At 39.4% G+C, this 13,452-nt stretch overlaps 1 protein-coding gene across 5 annotated transcripts; it reads right to left on the bottom strand.

Moving 5' to 3' along the window:
• Positions 1-645: 645 nt before the first annotated feature.
• Positions 646-11,795, bottom strand: LOC141760034 (copine-3-like). 5 transcript variants are annotated; one of them, XM_074622664.1, is made up of 17 exons: positions 11,602-11,795; positions 10,138-10,286; positions 9,499-9,678; positions 8,936-9,010; positions 8,775-8,846; positions 8,591-8,671; positions 8,314-8,403; positions 6,835-6,933; positions 6,480-6,566; positions 6,285-6,344; positions 6,049-6,182; positions 5,848-5,902; positions 5,655-5,706; positions 5,405-5,538; positions 3,578-3,814; positions 2,121-2,255; positions 646-2,084 (listed from the first exon to the last, which is right to left on the bottom strand). In XM_074622664.1, exons 2-17 carry the CDS (start codon positions 10,267-10,269, stop codon positions 2,049-2,051), a joined length of 1,659 nt encoding a protein of 552 aa, XP_074478765.1. In that variant the 5' UTR covers positions 10,270-10,286; positions 11,602-11,795; the 3' UTR covers positions 646-2,048. The 5 variants fall into 5 exon arrangements, with proteins under 5 accessions (XP_074478765.1, XP_074478767.1, XP_074478766.1 ...); XM_074622666.1 differs by having other exon boundaries at positions 2,145-2,255; XM_074622665.1 differs by having other exon boundaries at positions 646-2,108; positions 2,157-2,255; positions 11,602-11,794.
• Positions 11,796-13,452: the final 1,657 nt, after the last annotated feature.

Genomic DNA, 13,452 nt, shown 5'->3' with positions numbered 1-13,452 from the left:
GTCACTGGCATAAATGGCTCTAATTTGCATATGAGGTTTGGAAAATTATGGCAAAAGAACTACACAATGAGTAAAGTTGATATAATAATAAAATGAGTAAAGGCATTCCTGGTCATGGGAACATTGTTATGTTACAGCCTTTTAGACTAGGAAAAGATATCCATTGATATATTAAGATGTTAATTACCATAGTTAGTATCACAGATAATATCTAGTTTAATCATATCATCAATGTATCACCTCATTCAGTAATGATTTGGTCAAATAAATGGCACACGGCAGTTTTTTGACTTGGTGTTCCAGTGGGTGGCAGCAAAAGCCTGCATTTCACCTGCTAAATTTAAAGTTGTACCCAATAGGCCACTACAGCCTAAACAGCTTTCTACAACATCACATTATCAAACAAATCAAACACCCAAATTGGGACAACTGCAGCATATGAATATACATAAGATACAATGTAGGCGAATATTGTATCTTATGTATATTCATATGCTGCAGTTGTCCCAATGACCACAAAGAAGTGAATTTAACTTTAGGTCATTTCTGTAAGTACACACTGTTGAATGACCGTATAATATGACTGTATAATATACAAAGGGCTGTAGACTTGCTGAAAAGGTGTTAAATAAATGATAAATACAATTTGTATCAAATAAGAGTTGCTTTATTGGCAATGTTGATGCACTTTGTCACAATGTTAACACTAAGGCACATTACCCATTTCTATTAGAGCACTAAAGCTGATACATCAGATGCATGTTTTACTGCTTACAACTCTATAAAGCTAAACGTGCATAGATTTCAATAAGCAGCACTGTACCTAGGTTCTACAGTGACATGTTTAATACTGATATATATATATAAGAGGTCAGTTTTACGAACAGAGATGAAACTTAGACTAAATCAAAAGTCAATGGCCATATCATTGGAAAATAAACTTCCTTAGTCTAGGACTTGTTAGTCCTTGTCCAGGGAACTACCCAACGATGTCTTTGCTAATGTAAATCTGGAAGGCAGAGTAACCAAAAGTAACTGGCACAATGGTAGACCACAGTAAATGTACACACGAGTAATGAGACTGGCAAAACCAAATGGCACAATACAACCAAATATACGATGAGACTACTTACTACAATATTTCAGATTCATTCTTTAGGTATGAATATCTTTGGGTTTACACAGGTTTATGACCCACACACAGAGTTTTGCATTATATGAAGTAAAACGTTATTATAGATGATTGCATAGGGAAGCATGTGCGTCAGTTAACATTAATGCAAACATATTCTTTATGTGCCAAAACAGCAGCAACTACAAAGCTACTTGGCTATATGCACATAATTATGCTACTAGTAGTGCTGCGGCTATTTCGCTGAGGATGTAAACATCATACATACTACAAATATACTGGGATGGAGGGGGTCCACTAACTTATGTGATATATTTAGTCCCACCAGATCCTCTTCATTATCTTGGTGTGTAAAAGCATTTTACAATACTATTGTAACTTGATGCTGGAGCCATCGAACAGGCATAAAAATAAACTGCACACTCTTATGATGCATTAAAAACCAGCAGCAGGACGGTTTATACCCAGTGCAGTGTTCCTGTTTCAGTGAGTACTACAGAAACAATCCTGAATGCTTTTTAAAAGACAATTTTTAAAAGTGCAATTCCCTGCCCATCAACTTAATCTTTCAAAAATGATGGAATGATTATGTATGTTTTCTATTTTTAAGTTGCAGTGGCACTGAACAACAGCTAAAAGTAACACATGTATGTTAATATCTAAGATAAGCTAGGTCTATTTTGACACTTAAAAAACACAGGTTGGTCAATACTGTGGAGTGCTTATGTACGATGTATTGTGTGTGTGTGGGTGGGGTGGTTGTCTTTGCCTAAGGTGCATATAGTGGTGAAAAAAAGGGTTATTTAGGAAAATATATGAAGGACATTTGTCTAACTGCGTGATGAGGAGAAGCTGGGATCTGCTTTATATCTGCAGGAGATGAGATTGGCGGATGTCTGGTTTCTTCCTTGTAGTATCAGATGGTCCCTGCAGGGACTGGTGCAGGGTTTGCAGCAGGGTTTGCTGCAGGGTTTGCAGCAGGGTTTGCTGCAGGGTTTGCAGCGGGGTTTGCTGCAGGGTTTGCTGCAGGATTGGGTGGACTCAGCTTCATGGTAGTGAAAAAGTCCACCAGCTGACTCGGTACTTCTGCCAACACACTCTTTGCCAGTGCTTCTCGAGGAGCCTGAAGTGCGAAAGAAGAGTTAAAAAAGTACAAAACAGATTTCACCACTGATTTAATTAAATGAAGGGAGCATGAATGAGAAGTAGAAAAGCCATGCAGATGAAGACAGTTCGAAAGGAAAATTCCACCCTTTTATATTTCAACAATCTTCGCTTTTCACTTTATTTCTGGAGTTATTTTGTGACGCCATTTTTTTCTTTCACTCTTTCTGGCAGCCTCCAGAGGAGCTGCTTGTACTTGTTGTATTTATAGATGGGAGCAAGCAACAACAGTGACAGCTATGGCAATTACAGCAGCAATATTGATTTGTCATTTCCTCTTAGTTTTGTCTAGCTTCAACCCGATTCATCTTGAAAATAAGCTGAAGATTCAAGCGGTAATGACAAATTGTTGACCAATGGTTGACTGTTGACTGTGACTACAGATCAATAGATGCACCTGCACAAACGGCTGTTGAGCTTGTGCTCATTGTGGGCATACCACATTCCATTTACAAACCAGCCTGTGGCTGTGCTGCAAATATCTTGACATTATGTTGTCTATATTACATTTGGCTAGATTGCAATTAGAAACTAAAACTGAAAATTGTATCACCAACTGATTTGTTTTATTGATCTAGAGGAAGTTTTCCCTTAATGTAAACAAGATTATGTTTCTGAGATCGATCACCAGTGCTTGAGCTCTTCAGACAGATAGTACAACAGAATTTATTGTACGCTCTCTCTCACTCAGAACTGATGATGATCTTTAGCAAAACAGAGTTGGAAAAGTTGGAAGGAGCACAGCAAATGAGGATTGCAATCACTAAATGTGATGATTCATGCAGTAGGCCAAGCAAAGGCTAAGGTAGTGGAGGGGTTTATGACTGAAATATTTGGGGTACCCCTATGAAGGATTGGGATCGTAAGGAGGCTTCAGTTTAAATAAACTGAAGAAGGAGGCCACTTGCTGAGGTAACTCGGCCAATACGCTTTGGGCAAGAGCCTGGCTGGGCGCCTGAAAAGAGATAAATACACAAGGCACAAAAGTAAGCTAAGTAAGATCCAGGTTGAGGATAGGCTGGGAATCCCTGGGTTTAGGCATGTATACTGGCATTGGATGGGGACACTACTATTCTATGTTTGGATTTGGAATTTTGAAGCCAGTTAAACTGAAAATGATGCGGTGAAATGCTTAGAAAAAAGTTTGAAATGCATGCGATTTTCAAAGAAATTAGTTGGCTTATTAAAAAAAAATCAGCTGAAATCAAACCCAACCCCATTCACATATCTTAAAGCAATCATTAATATAAAAAAGTGTCCAGTGTTTTCACTGTGACTTACATTTTGGAACTGCCTGTATGGCACAAACTGGACGATGTCCCGCATGGCAGCCTCGCCAGTCTGTGAGCGCAGACGTCCATCGTCTCCATCCAGGAACTCCATGGCATCAAAGTCCGCCCCCCCTACTCCGACAATGATGATCGACATGGGCAGACGAGAGGCGTTGACGATGGCACTGCGTGTATCGTCCATGTCTGTGATCACACCGTCGGTGATGATCAGCAGAACATAGTATTGCTGCGGGAAGACAGCAACAACAGAGGTAGTAGATCAATTATCACTACACATACAGATAAATGGAGACCCCGTCGCCACCACTGACTCCTTTAAATTCTTCGGAACACACATTATGTATCTGTCTGCAGAGAATAACATACTGTATCAAAAACTAATTCCACTGGCCTTGGGTCGTGTGGCTAATAAGCAATCTAATCTAATCTAATCTAAAAGGCTGAACTGTTTGCAAGTTTTGATAAAGATACTTCCTACTTGTAGTCTGACATGATCAAGGTTTACTAGATTTCAAATCAATTCCAAATGTATTTATTTATGCAGCTTTAGCTTCATTTATAATTAGCTGCTGGTGCACAGGCTTACCGGGGCTCAAGCCCCAGAGCCTGACGACGTAAATAAAATAAAATTCACAGGGAGAAAAAAATAAGTCATGCTCGACTTTGTGTGGTACTCCTAACTGAACGTGAACGGGACAGAGGGCTCTGTGCTATCGGGAGCACAATGTGATGCCCCACGTGTAAAGACGCAACGGCAGTGTTTTTTTTTTTTTACTCCAACAAAACCTGCCAGGAGAAAAGCTGTATATCTAATTGAGATCGGTCTCTCTTACCGACTGACATAAGGGTGAGAGGCGACTGACGCTCGTAAAGAGGAGTTTCTCTTTTGACACTGGTAACATAGATTCTCTCTCCCTCTCTCTGCGTCCAAGAGAGATGGATATTACCCTACTGTACTTTTTGGGGACGCAATTTCTGTATTGTATATGCATGACTTGTATTTGGTGCCGCAACAGTCATAAAATGAAACAGCAGTCATGAGTGATTGTTGATACATTATTGTATGCAAATTAAGCAAGGCTGATGTTTGTGCAGGTTGGATGGGGCAATAGTTGAGTAGTGATGGCGCTTGGGAGAGTGGGGGAGGGCCTTGAAAAAGTCATAGCCACAGGGCCATGGTACTTTAATGTGACCTTGGTCAATGGGTGTTATTCACCTGTATTAGAGCAATGAGACGCATGGAATGCAAGAATGCGACACATACCAGGGTGAATATCAACACTGGCATTACTTTCCACTCTTAAGTTATTATGATGTTATTATACCTGAAATTTACAAATAATAATAAGTATCCACATATATCTAGTTATTGTCAAGCAGACAACTCAAGGTGGAGCCTTTCCTAGGAATACACATTTAATAATTTGAGTCTGGCATCTGTAAATAGCTTGAAAAGGTAATCACTGTGCTATTATCCTAAACCTCCTGTTGCTCTGGATCAAGCTATTATCGAATAATCCTGCTCTATTGTGAAAATTATGCACAGCTAATTAGGAAATGAGTATGGAAAGGCTTTCTTTTCCATCCTGCCCAATGTGGCACACACACAAATGTTTACTGCTTGTGTAAACAACTTGTGCAACACGCAGTGGCATTGCAAGGGTACAAATTACATTTTTACACAGGACTGTTCCAGCAAAAAGACTCATACTGATGAACTGGAGGGAGTGCAAACCGTCTTTCTTTGTAAATCATTCATGGTTGGAGAGAGAACTAATTGTTCTGTTAAATATGGAGATATAATATAAATACTCACTGATGCAGTGGTCTGCTGGATGGCTTGCTTGGCAAAGCAGGCTACATGGTTGATGATAGGGGAGAAGTTGGTGGGACCGTAGAGTTTGACCTGGGGCAGACACACCCTGTAGGCCTCCACCACACCCTCAATGCCTACACACACACACACACACAAGGGATCACACTTATGTCAACACACTACAAACTGTGTACAACTGCATATAGTAAATAACTAAATTTACCTACAGTGCAATGATTTGTAAACATACCTGCACAAAATGGATTTGCTGGGTTGAAATTGAGAGGAAACTCGTGGGAAACCTAAAAGAAACACAATACCATCAGATATCAGTGTCAAACTACCACATGACTTTTCGATCCGATTCAAACTGCATGCAAACAGCAGTGTCTTGCATGTCTTTTGCATGCATTTGTAGTTTCATATTTCAATGCTAGTCTTACCTGGAATGTGGGAGGGATTTGGGCTCCAAAGCCAAAGGCAGGAAACATCTTGTCACTACAAAGGAGGGACAAACAACACCAGTACATGAGTGACAGAATATTATTTAAATGCAAACCACTCCAGCCATAGCTGGCACAAAAGAAATTCAAGCAAAATTGCAATTACAGAATGTACTAGACTGTTTTATGTGTCATACATACCTGTCATAGTCCTGGATGACATTGCCCACAGACCAGATAGCAGAGAGGTACTCGTTCACGCCCTGAGGACTAATGTAATGCAGAGACTGAGGAGACTTGGGATCCCCGTTGGAGCCTGTGAAGTCAATAGCCACCTGCCAAAAACGTTCAGAGAGTCGACAGACATGCAGGGCTTATTAGTGACCCAAAAATACAAATGAATAAAAAGAGGCATTAATAGAGAAGCCTGAACTTACAGTGAAGTTGATTTGGCAGCCTCCCATAATATAATCCAGGAAGGTATACTCCTTCACCACCTACAAGACAAAGCATTGGTTTTATAGAACACATGTAATCTCAAATCCAAAGTGCTACTTAAATCCAAGGATTAATCAAAGAAGTGAACGTATTCAACATACAAAAAAACAAACCACAAAAAAACAGTACAACACCTGGCATATCTTCACGCCCACAACACCAGAGTTCTTGTAGCTTTTCTTCTTCTGTTTCTTTTTACTGTTGACACATTCAAACTCTGCCTGTGGACAAAACACAACAGCTTGGGGTCAATGCAAGAAGACCAAAACACTAAAGTAGTGTTTGGAAATTTACATTTTGCTCGGAACTAGTCGGTGCTCTTCGCTTGACTAATTCACAATGACTAGTGAGTTTTGTCTAATTACAATAACACACACAAAAAAAAAAATAATGAGCAGGCTCAAGCTGGTTGAGACTGTGTAAAATAAGGTTGGTTGTTAAATCCAAACAAATCATGTAAACAACACACACACATACATACATACATACCGGAGATGATCGTGACGCTTGTTGGAAGCGTGTCATTGTGGTCTCAAAGGCTCCAATAAGATCATGTGAGCCGTCGTTGTCATAGTCATAACACTCAACCTGGAAACAGGTAAAAACACACATTGATGTGGTGAACAAGAAAACTGTGAAGTCTTTCACACAAGGTAAAGAATACCACTACAGGGTCTGTTCACCAAAACTAGAAAAATATTGCCGTTTTCACAGCGAGATCTACACATTATCCAAAGTAACTGGGACACTTAAAAATTACATTCACCTCCATTGTATTGGGCCAGAGGCAGATCCTAAAAATCTGGGCAAATAAAACCAAAACTATTTACACAGCAGAGAATAGAATTGTTTTGTAATTTGAGTGAAATGACCCTTTAAGTTTTTTTCAAAAACTGGAGATGTAGGAAACAGAAGAAACACAAACATGCGAGAGATTCAAAACATAACTCTTTGTAATACTCGTGCACTAGACAGAAGCCGACAGTAAAATGACTAAAAGAAGAATGTGTGGTTTCAGACAAATGCGTTCTATGATAGGATCGAGTTGGATGAATGAAACCCAGAGGGCGGGAGACATTACTCAGGCGACGCCGTACATCTACACCATTCACAAACTTCACCCACTAAGTGATGGTAAGATGAAAAAAGACAAACACTGTTAAGTTACCTTACACGGCAGCTGGATTCTCGAGATGTTACAAGGTCACGCGAGAATCACGGGATCACATATCACTCGAAAATCCATCTTGTCAGGCTTCAAGTAATGCGTTTGTGTCCAGCAAGCCAGGGCACGGACCAATCAGCTGTGAGGAGCCACTGGCAGCTACGGGCGTTGTTTAGGTGTGTGTGAGGTGACACAGAGAGACGACTGTTTGTTCTAAACAACAATGGCCGGCTCCTGAAGAGGAAGGGGGGGTTATGCTGCAATAGCATCAGCTATATCAGAACTGCAGAGTATTTCTTTATTGACGGAAGAGCAAAGATCGGAAAGTTTTTCGCAATCGAAAAGATGTTTTCGCTCTTCTCACGACTGGCTACGGCAAGAGTTTGATTGACAGATGGTTCATCCAATCACCTGGCAAGTATTTTTTGAAAGCGCCCGCCCTTTTCCAAAACAGTTTCCAATGACGGCTTCTCAGATGGTTCTGTATAACAAACCATCCGGCGGGTCAGGTTAACTGTAACGCACTGGGTAACTCAATTGTACTGTATGGTTGAAAACATTCATCCTTTCTGACATGTTAGTTTCAGAAATTTAAAAAATCTATACTGTACATCATCAAGCTAGTACTAAATACACTACTAGCATGTTTTGAGATATCTGAGAGCCAACATCATTTCGCTCTGAAAACTATCTACACCTTCAAGAAAAGGTTGTATAATGTCATGACCTTCCACCTTGCAGGTCCAAGTGACAGTTAAAAGAAACAGTCCAGATGTTCCGGTTAGAAAAGGTATTAAGGTTACTTTTATAGGTTTATCCATGTCTCCTCCACAGAGAGACTGCAGGGGGATCCGAAAGGGTTTCCATGTTGGATTCAAGTTGTTGTTCACCACCTGAGGACAGAATTAATGAAGATTACACCGGTGCAGACTACTTCATCAAGAACAAATGTATATGGGACTTGTGCAGATTCTATAAAGTCCAACTGAAATCATATTTAGTCGACATTCACATGCAATACTTGTATAAGAATTGTAAGTTTCTTTCCACAGCTGTCTTGTAATTAGCACAAGTGTTTACCTCGGTCCTGTGAGCCAGCTGCCATCCAGTTGCTGTCTGCTTGTAGAATTCGAGGTAAGGGTCGGACTTCCCAAAGAAATCCTGTAAATGAATAAAGTAATGAAACACACCAATAAGTAAAATGCACCTGAATATGTAAAAAATTAATGACAGCATTTCATATTTCAACAGGAATCACCCATACCTTGTTATCTAGCTTCCTTGCTTCAACTTCAAAATTTGCCACTCTGTTATCTTTTATTTCTTCTGCACTGATCTACAACAGAATAGGGGAGAAATAAATAACAGAGGAAAAAAAGAAAAACAACATTGAAACATTTCTGTCTAGCTCTCTCTGCCACTCACTGTGATGGTCCCTTTTCCCGCAGGGGTCTTGTTCTTCAAGACAAGTGGTCGGGTCAGTTTTTTACTGGACACAACCTAAAAGCAAGTACAAAAGCAGAGTTAACCAAGAGGAAGCAGCCACAGCAAAAGCAGCGGAAGAGTACAACACAACAGCCTTCTGACCACGAGGCAAATATCCAAAACAACCAGGAAGAATGCACATCTGGGGTCAGATTACACAGAGGGAGCCTACACAGCAACTGCTTATCAGGGATGTAAATACTTGATCTGTAACAACAGTAGGTTATTACAGCACAGGACGTGTCCTGCATCAGTCAGACTGACTAGACTGTGATGTCAGTTTACAATGAATCTTTATACTGCTGGGAACTGTTACCAAAAATGTACAAATTTGGTATAATGAAACTTAAAGTAAGGAATTGAAACTTTCAACACACCATAAAAGCAAAACACTCACAAGTGGATTTAGTTATCGTCTTTAGAAGCTAAAGGATGACCTTGTATGAACAATGCATTGTGAACACTGAATCCTATCCTTCCAGAAGAAAAGCGGAAAGCCTTACCTGGCCCAAGGTGCACTCCAGTTGCCCCAGGAAGTCATCGTCACTCAGGTCAATAGTTTTGTTGTCGATGTCATAAATCCCAAACTTCAGTTTCTGCACTATTTCAAAGTAGTAGTCGATGACGAACTTTTTTGCAAACTTTGGACAGAGGCAATTCTGGACTTTCTCTGTGCGGCCCACCTGTTGTGAAAGGTTGGAATGCTTTATCTTTTGCAACATGCACACATTTCAAGAGATCCTGAAGTCTGAACAAAAGGTATACAAAGTAGAATGTATGGGCACACATGCACTGATGAAACAGGAAATGGACATGATGTGACTACTGCTTTACACACACACAGATTTTTCCATTTGGGGGTTAACGATTAACACTGCTCTGAGATTTTCTCTTGCATGAGCAACAGTGACATAACTGCCACACCTAAATTAGGTAACATGTATTTTAACAAATATCTGCTTGTCGGAGCAGAGGAGGTTTCTTAGGAATTATTTTTTGCCTTTCAAAATATTTTTTTTTTAGAATACTGACTGATACGTGTTTGATATTCAGACAAAATTAAATTAACCAGATTGCAGATATCAACTCTAAATGTAAGCTCTCTGATGTTAAATTAATCCAGACCCAGACATCCTACTGACCTCATACCACTGGGAATCAGAGCTGCTCATTAACAGGACACACAGAGGGTCGGACTTGGAGCCAATGTCTTTGTCCAGGAGATTCTCACAGGACACCGTCAGCTCCACCTTGGTTACACACTGGGCAGCCATGCCTGACTGGTAACGAGCTGCAGAAGCAACACAGGCAGAGAAGGACATTACTGAGTGAACATGACATATTTAAATGCATTACTTTAGGCTTATTCACGCACATACTTGATATAACGACGTGTGAATTGTGAAGATGCTTGTCAATATGTGTTAGCCCTGAAAGGTGGACATACTGTAGGTTATTTCTGCGTAGGACTTAGAAAAACTAGTCCATGCATTTATCTTCACGGTGTCTTTACTGGTCTTCCTCATAAATGGATCAGACAGCTGCAGCTGATTCAGAACGCTGCTGCTAGAGTCCTCACTAAGACCAAGAAAGTGGATTATATCAGTCCAGTTCTGAGGTCTCTACACTGGCTCCCTGTCTCTCAGCGAATTGATTTCAAAATACTCCTGCTGGTTTACAAATGACTAAATGGTTTAGGGCCAAAATACATTTCTGATCTTCTGCTATGTTATGAACCATCCAGACCTCTCAGGTCATCTGGATCAGGTCTGCTTAGTGTCCCCAGAGTCACAACTAAACATGCAGAAGCAGCAGGGTTCAGTTTTTATGCACCAAATATCTGGAACAGCTCCCAGAAACCTGCAGGACCAGCTCCAACTCTGAGTTCTTTTAAATCAAAGCTTAAAATGTTCCTGTTTGCTGCTGCTGCCTTTTATTAAACCAGATAATGATCTTCTACTGCACTAGAGCTTTTTACTCTTGTGTGTTATACTATATTTTAGCTTTTATCCTAGCTTTTATTTTTAGCTTGTTTTTATTTTCTAATCTTTAATGTTTTTATGTTTTTATAACTGTTTTAATTATGTCTTAATGTTCTTGAATGTTTATGTAAAGCGCTTTGAATTGTCCTGTTGCTGAAATGTGCTATACACATAAAGCTGCCTTGCCTTGCGTATACAAGTGTGCGTAAACTTGCACTGACGTTACAACTAGAAAGGAAAATTAACATTATATTAAAACGATTTTGCTTAGAGGGCTTTTACCTTGCATTCAGGAGCTGTCAACACAGTGACAATACGTTACCAAACATTACGCCACAAGCATTAAATGTAAAGTAAGAGTTCAGCTAGCTTAACATAATTCAGACATGGTCTAAAGAAAATGGAAAATGTGACACAATAAGTTAGCACTAATGAAGTCCAGCCGGTGTTAAATCACATATCGACAGGAAACATTACTCGACACAACACCGGTGGAGAGAAAGTACAACAGCTAACGTTAGCAAGCTAACGTTAAATGCAGGCTGCTTTAGTAATGTGTTAAATATCTGGTTTACCTCGTTAACTTCCGCCCACAAGCATATACTGATTTACATTCAGACTCACCGTTTAAAGTGTATGAAGACGCGTTACAGGACTCACTATAAGAGAAGACTTTGTGAGGTTGTTAGTGGCTCCACATTAACGCCACTCCTTGGACGGATTTATCTCACTTTCGGTTGTAAAAAGTTGAGCGTCTGCAGTTACGTTGATCTGATCTGATGTCTCTGCTCTCTGAGCTCTGCCTTCATCACACAGTCACGCCCAACGAGAAACACACGACATCACGACATCACGTCATCACGTCACTTCTGCTACAATAACAACTCCGTTTGGCGCGTATTTACGCCTCCTGCCTAGTTACAGTTTTATTTTGAATTTCCTTCACCGGAAGTGAGTTGATTTTTTTAATTTATTTTTTTATTGAAGAAAATTAATTGACAAACATGAAGGCATTGTAATTAATTGTAACTCAATACTTCTAACATACAAGGCACAATTGGATAGGAAAGATAACTTAAATTATAAAAAATAAATAATTCAAGGAACAAAAAAAGAAATGCATGAATAAATAAATAATAATAAGACTGCACTCTTCCATAGTAGCTCTAGGGGTCATCATCATATATGTTCAGTTCTTCATAAGCTCTGAGGAGACACTTTGCATGTTGTCCTTCCATTAGTCTTAAAGCACTGAGATGATTGTACACAAGGTCCCTTTTGAAAACAGGAAAATAGGGGTTTCACTTTCCTCCATTTGGATGCACGGATGAAAAAATTTGCCAGCAGTATCAGATTGTTCAATATGAAGTCACTCTTAACGTCCTTCATGTTAATACCAAACACAATATTTTCTCCTGTGAGAGGAGCAAGTAGCTGGATTTTGGTTGACAGACAGTCCTGCAAATCTTCCCAGAATGCCTCAGAATATATACAGTGGAAAAACAGATGATCAGTAGTTTCAATCTCAGTCTCACAAAAGTTGCAATTTTTGTGATCAAGTTGATTATTGTTACTAGTGTACAATCTTGAAAGGTCCGTGTACTCCAATGGCCATGGTGCATGCTGCATAGCTGTCTATTTTGAGTTTTATTTTGAAGTGATCACCGGAAGATTGAATAGTGTGCACATAACCGGAAGTGTTTCATACTTGCACTGACGCGAACTTGATCAATTAAACATTTTGTTCCGCAGTTACTCTGTGTGGCCACTGGAGGGCAAAAGCACTCATAGCATTGCAGAGCTGTTTATGAGAATATGTTGCAGCCAGGGCTTTATATTATTTATATTGTGTGAAAGCAAGGTGCACATTAATAATACAAATACTATTATAGCATTAGTATGAACATAACTTTGAATACAATTGATGATTCCTGTAACATAAAATTTCTGTTTTCTTTTCTTATGTTTATTGTTGCGTCATGTAAAAATACAAAATGTTAAAATATTTTTTCAATGTACTCAAAAGAAATATATATTCCTCTGTATAATGTATTGTAATATTTGAAAATATGAATAAGAAAAAAAGAAAAAAAGCCTGTAACATAATGTTGTGGTAATTTCTGATGACTAGAGGGCAGTAAACAACCAGGATTTTATTTCAAATACACTCGCTTGACTCCAAAAAGCATCAAGGCAGACAGGAGACTCCTGAAGGTCTAATGTGAGGGTCACCAGTTTCATTTCAAAAGGGATAACCAAGATTTTGTACATTTTGTCTGCCTTAGAGTGCGGTAGAGTATGCATTACCCTCCAGTATTCATTGTGTGTAGTTTTGTTTTGTTTTGCTGAATTTACCGTATTTATACTCATGGGGAGTCATAGTAATAAAAGCTTTTATCTCACCATCAGCTCTACCGCATGAGGTCAGAATATAACAGCATACCAAACCTTTTGATTACTTTAGAACAAAGCTTT

The sequence above is a fragment of the Sebastes fasciatus genome, chromosome 21 (genome assembly GCF_043250625.1).
Source record: "Sebastes fasciatus isolate fSebFas1 chromosome 21, fSebFas1.pri, whole genome shotgun sequence".
NCBI lineage: Eukaryota > Metazoa > Chordata > Actinopteri > Perciformes > Sebastidae > Sebastes > Sebastes fasciatus.
Note: the sequence above shows the minus strand (reverse complement) of the source record. Positions and strands in the feature narration are given on the sequence as shown.

Excerpts from the sequence above, each read along its gene's own strand:
- LOC141760034 (XM_074622662.1), bottom strand. The coding sequence starts at position 10,269 with ATGGCTGCCCAGTGTGTAACCAAGGTGGAGCTGACGGTGTCCTGTGAG. Across the intron at positions 5,903-6,048 it reads GTCATCCAGGACTATGACAG|TGACAAGATGTTTCCTGCCT; the intron begins GTATGTATGACA and ends CCTCCTTTGTAG. Across the intron at positions 3,815-5,404 it reads TCCAGCAGACCACTGCATCA|CAATACTATGTTCTGCTGAT; the intron begins GTGAGTATTTAT and ends GTCTTCCCGCAG.